This window comes from Primulina eburnea, chromosome 13 (genome assembly GCF_022965805.1).
Source record: "Primulina eburnea isolate SZY01 chromosome 13, ASM2296580v1, whole genome shotgun sequence".
Lineage (NCBI taxonomy): Eukaryota > Viridiplantae > Streptophyta > Magnoliopsida > Lamiales > Gesneriaceae > Primulina > Primulina eburnea.
In genome coordinates this window covers 21,201,266-21,207,206 of record NC_133113.1, presented here as the reverse complement: position 1 = coordinate 21,207,206, position 5,941 = coordinate 21,201,266, and the positions used below count along the sequence as shown (strand labels likewise).

General features: G+C 38.0%; 1 protein-coding gene across 1 annotated transcript; it reads left to right on the top strand.

Annotated features, from left to right (window-relative positions):
* The first annotated feature begins 1,558 nt into the window (after positions 1–1,558).
* LOC140810349 (uncharacterized) lies at positions 1,559–4,942 on the top strand. Its single transcript, XM_073168222.1, has 3 exons — positions 1,559–3,659; positions 3,774–3,977; positions 4,719–4,942. The coding sequence occupies exons 1-3, from the start codon at positions 1,559–1,561 to the stop codon at positions 4,940–4,942; spliced, it is 2,529 nt and encodes an 842-aa protein (XP_073024323.1).
* Positions 4,943–5,941: the final 999 nt, after the last annotated feature.

The following is a 5,941-nucleotide window of genomic DNA, read 5'->3' as shown; positions in this document are numbered from 1 at the left end:
TCTCACCCACTTAAGCACACAAATCACTGGGATCGCGAAATGATGGCCATTATGCTTTACATCAGCATAGATATCTATGAATTAACTTTTGATCATTGTCTAGGTGAAATTGGGGAAAAAGAGGTCATCTTCTATGGAAAAAATTATGAACAAACTGAGATCTTCACAGAGATCAGTTTTGAGAGCAAATGACATGTCCCCTGCATGATTATGGACTGAAGTATGTGAGCCAATTGCTCTCTGACGCTCTTCTTGAACAACCAGCGAGAACACACGATTGATGGGAGGAAGGGGATCAAGTATTAAAATTTGACTTCGAATTTGAGCAAAAGATTCATTAAGACCCATGAGAAAAGTCATGATGTAATCCATCTGGAAGTATGCATCCATTTTCCTAACTCCTTCACAAGTGAATTTTCCACAACTACAGAGTGTACGAAAGTTAATCAATTATTCTCAGATCGCTTTAAGTTTCGTGAAATAGACACTCATGGATTGTTGTTCTTGACGCAGATGGATTAAATCACGCCTTAATTGAAAAATTCTTGGTCCATTACTTTGCTGAAATCTTTCTTTGAGATCTTCCCAAATGTGTGCAGCAGACTCCGAGAAAAGAATACTTGCCGAAATATCTTTAGATACCGAATTCAGAATCCAAGAAATTACAATATTATTGTTTCTAGTCCAGAAATTGAGAAGATTTGAATCTACCTCAGGAGGCTTGACGATCGTTCCTGAAAGGAATTTTATTCCGTGAAATACTTTCCATGATTATCTTTAATATTTTGCCTTTCTAGATTTTGATATGATATTATAATATCTTTATGATATGATCTCACAATATCTTTAAGATATTATCCTTATTTTTAAAGAGTTTGTTTCCTAATGAAATTGCTCTTTTGTCTAGGTTAAATAGGACTCCAAGCAACAAAACGCGGGGCGGCGTAAGAGAGAGGATTATTAGAGAGGACGAGCAAAGGGATTAACATAGAATAAAAGGTGGTCGAAGAGTTTGCAGATGGAAGCCAGTTCGTACTATTGTTGCCGAGAAGTGCTTACATCCTATGACGCCAACACCTAATCATTGTGTTGAGTGTGTTGATTTTTGAAGACTTTTTCCTTCTCGGTTAATGCATCCCTTGTATACCGGTCATACGCTTGGTTAGAAGTTTTGGATTCAATTTACTCGCCTTTATAAGGGAGTTGTTTTATTCTTTCACTAGTATTGATTTTTGTAAACTTACAAGTTTTTCTAGTGAATTATTTTGCCCTGAGGCACCGCACAAGTACTTTGTACTTGTGCATGATTTATATCCTGCATCTCGTGTTATAGTCCAAAGTTGTGTGTTGGTATCTTAAAATAATAATTTCCGCTGCAGTGTTGTTGTGGGTGTTACAACACCTACTCCCAACACCTAATATCTGATACACTCAACATTCACCCACGTCGCATTCATTCTAGGGAAACGAAACTTTCAATTGGTATCAGAGCCTACGCTTGACATTACTAAGTGAGATCCTGTTTTTTTTTGTTTTGTTTTCCAGGTGAACAAGTATTATGGAAGCATCATCAAATACTGTGTTTAGACCTCCTGTGTTGGATGGATCAAACTATTCATTGTGGAAAGTTAAGATGAGGGTCTTTATAAAATCCATTGAAGAAAGAGCTTGGCTACGTGTACTTGATGGTTGGAGTCCACTAAAGATTGAGGATGCTGATGGAGACCCTCGGCTCAAACCCGAAAGTACATGGACAATTGATGAAGTGCAAACTTCAAATTTTAATTCCAAGGCTCTCAATGCTATATTTTCTTCAGTTGACACAAGGATGTTCAATCTTATCACCAATTGTGTCTGTGCTAAAGAAGCATGGGATATACTTCAGAAACATTGTGAAGGATCTGAGAGCGTGCGTAAAACTAGGCTAAGGATGGTGACATCAAAATTTGAAAGCTTGAGGATGGAGGACAAGGAGTCTATTCTTGAGTACGATAGCCGGCTGAGACAACTTTCTAATGAAGCTCACAGTCTTGGAGATCCCATGCCCAATGAAAGATTGGTGAACAAAGTCTTGAGATCTCTCCCTGAGAGATTTAATGTCAAAGTGTGTGCAATTGAAGAATCTAAAGACACTTCAAAAATCAATCTGGATGAGTTAATGAGTTCTCTCAGAACCTTTGAGATGAATCTTGATTTACAAAGGAAGGATAAAGGGAAGACAATAGCCCTTGAAGCCTCAATTGAATCTTATGATGAATTCCTTCAACTGTCTAAAGAGGTGGATGAATCTGATTTAGGTGAAGAATCAATTTCTCTGTTTACTAAGAAATTTGGTGACTACTTGAAGACTATGAGAGAAAAGAAGAAACTTGGACAAAAATCAGTGTTGTCAAATATCACCACTTCTACAAAAGCTCAAAAATTTGCTCTTATGAAAGGACAATTTCGACCAAAAACTGAATTGCAAATCCATTCAAATGTCAAAAATCTGGACTCAGTGCAATGTAGAGAGTGTTCGGGATATGGACACTATGCCAATGAATGTGCCAATCGACTTCGAAGAAACAAAGGCATGACTGTCACCTTGAGTGATGAAGAGTCTGATGATGATCAAGGATCAAATGAATCTGAAAATCAAACATCGTTGTCTGCTGTGATCAAGGAGAAGCGTTCATTGCAAATCAATCCTTTGGGTGTTGCCACCGGTGTTGCAATACCTGGCCGCAACATCTCTCCAAATTCATTGTGTCTTAATTCTACAACCCTTGATGAAACAAGTCAGTCTGAAAATCAGGAAGTAGATGATGATGAGATCACTCTGGAATGTGTGCAAACAATGTATGAGGAATTGTATGAAGACTGGATCAAACGAAATAAAGTGAATGCAATTCTATCCAAAGAGAACACTGAGTTGAAGTCTCAAGTATCACGACTTGAAGTAATCTTGAGCAAGAAAGATCTGGAGTTATGCAAAGTCAAGGAGGAGCTTGAAAAAGCAACTCAAATTCTTGCTAAGCTTAATACAAGTACATCTAAACTTGATTCACTTCTGATGAATGGAAAGAATGACAAAGCTGGACTAGGTTATTCAAATAGCCTGTTTGAAATTGGAGAATCATCCAATATTGAAAGAAAGCCAACTGTCTTTGTCAAGGAAAAGGCTGAAACTCCGAATGATCCACACACTGGTAAAGGTGCTCCTTCAAAGAGGCAATTATCTACCAAGAAGTCCAAGTCTAGGAAACGTCACTTCATCTGTCACTACTGTTTTAGACCTGGTCACATCAAACCCTACTGTTTTAAACTTAGAGATGACTACAAAAGATGGGAATCTGAACAGGTGTTGCCACAGGTGTTGTACAACACTCGGCGCAACACTGCCAACAGAAAGCCATCGGTAAAAAAGGTTTGGGTACCCAAGGCTAGTATTCAATGTTCTGTTATCTATACTTCGTTAAAGACTAACATTGCAGGAATATGGTACTTTGACAGTGGCTGTTCACGCCACATGACAGGCTCTAAGGACCATTTGATTGACTATGTTGAACTACGGAATGGTCATGTGACATATGGTGGAGGTGCAAAAGGAAAAATTGCTGGCAAAGGAACCTTGAATGTTGATGGACTGCCTAATCTACACAATGTGCTTTACTTCGAAGGCCTTAACTCAAACTTAATAAGCATAAGTCAACTTTGTGATGACGGTTTGCATGTTAAGTTTGATAAAGACAATTGTGAAGTGTTTGATAATGCTAATACTCGCATTTTGATAGGTACAAGGTCTGCTGACAATTGTTATCAACTTGGAGAAGACCTGATGTGCAATCATTCAAAGGTGAGTGAACTGAACCTGTGGCATCAAAAATTGGGACATGCAAACTTCAAGACATTAAAGAATCTTGGTAAGTACGATGCTATGAGAGGTATGCCTGATTTATCCTCTGGAATTCCGTATGTTTTTGGTGCATGTCAAAAGGGTAAGCAAACACGTGTTCCACATCAAGTGTTGCAACACTTTGGGACAACACGGTGTCTCGAACTCTTGCACATGGATCTTATGGGTCCAATGGAAGTTGAAAGTCTTGGAGGTAAGAAATATACATGTGTTTGTGTGGATGATTTCTCTCGATTTACATGGATAAGTTTTCTTAGAGAAAAATCCGATACATTTGCTGTTTTTAAGAAATTACATGCTAAGATTACTAATCTACATGATTTGAAGGTGTGTAAGATAAGGACTGACCATGGTAAAGAATTTGAGAACTCAGATTTTATATCATTCTGTGAAAAGAAGGGGATAACTCATGAATTTTCAGCCCCTAAGACTCCTCAACAAAATGGAATAGCCGAACGAAAGAATAGGACACTGCAAGAAATGGCTAGGGTCATGCTGAGTTCAAAGAATATTTCAAAGAGATTTTGGGCCGAGGCCTTAAACACTGCATGTCATATTTCAAATCGTGTGTACTTAAGGAATGGTTCTACTATGACATCCTATGAAATCATCATGGGAAAGAGGCCGAACCTTAAGTATTTTCATGTTTTTGGGTGTGTATGTTATGTCTTGAATGACCGAGACCATCTTGCAAAGTTTGACTCTAAGAGTGACAAATGTTTATTCCTTGGTTATTCATCAAATAGTCGTGCATATCGCGTGTATAATCTGAGAACAAGAACGACTATGGAATCTATTAACATTGTTTTTGAAGATCTTGCAGATCTAACGGGAAAAACAATCGAGGATGATATTGATGTGTTGCTGAATGTAAGTGAGACACTGCCCAACACAGATGTTGTACCCGGTGTTGCAACACCTGAGACATCACCTGCACTGGCAGAATCAAATGATGAACCAGAAGAGTATACTGAAAATGATGATGGTGTAACCGATGAAGGGATTGACATTCCCAGCAAGATTCAGAAAAATCATCCATCATCTTAGATCATTGGTGAAGCTTTTGGAGGAATGCAAACTAGAAGAAAGGAGAAGGTAGACTATCGGAAAATGATGGGACTAGTATGCATGACTTCCGTATACTCTCAGGTAAAGCCATTCTTGTTTTGTTTCTCTAATTGAACCCAAAAATGTTAATGAGGTTTTAAAAGATGAATTTTGGGTCAATGCCATGCATGAGGAACTTGAACAATTTGTTAGAAATGATGTGTGGGATTTAGTCCCTAGACCCGATAATGTGAATGTTATTGGAACCAAATGTATTTTTAAAAACAAAACCGATGAATCTGGAATTGTTGTGAGAAATAAAGCTAGGTTAGTAGCTCAGGGGTATACTCAAGTTGAAGGGATTGATTTTGATGAAACATTTGCCCTTGTTGCTCGAATTGAATCAGTGCGACTCTTAATAGCCATTGCTTGTCACATGGATATAAAGTTATACCAAATGGATGTGAAATGTGCATTTTTGAATGGCATTTTGAATGAGGAAGCTTATGTAAGCCAACCTAAAGGATTCACAGATCTACAACACCCTGACCATGTATACAAGTTGAAGAAGGCTGTGTATGGACTGAAACAAGCTCCACGGGCATGGTATGGTAGGCTTACTGAATATCTTCTTGACTTAGGCTTCAAACGAGGTGAGGTTGATAAAACCCTTTTCATTCAAAAGTCAAAGCATGATATTCTTGTGTGTCAAATTTATGTGGATGACATCATCTTTGGTGCTTCTTCTCAAAATCATGTTGATGATTTTGTTAAATGCATGTCTACCACATTTGAAATGAGCATGGTAGGAGAATTAAGTTTCTTTCTTGGATTGCAAATCAAACAAATGCATGATGGTATCTTTCTATGTCAATCCAAGTATGCTAAGAATTTGATAAAGAAATTTGCTGCCGACAACACTAAACACCTTAAAACTCCAATGGATCGACTGAAAAATTTTCCAAAGACGATGTTGCCACCGGTGTTGATAACACCCAG

Excerpts from the sequence above, each read along its gene's own strand:
- LOC140810349 (XM_073168222.1), top strand. The coding sequence starts at position 1,559 with ATGGAAGCATCATCAAATACTGTGTTTAGACCTCCTGTGTTGGATGGA. Across the intron at positions 3,660-3,773 it reads CAATGTGCTTTACTTCGAAG|GTACAAGGTCTGCTGACAAT; the intron begins GCCTTAACTCAA and ends GCATTTTGATAG. Across the intron at positions 3,978-4,718 it reads TTTTGGTGCATGTCAAAAGG|ATCTAACGGGAAAAACAATC; the intron begins GTAAGCAAACAC and ends AAGATCTTGCAG.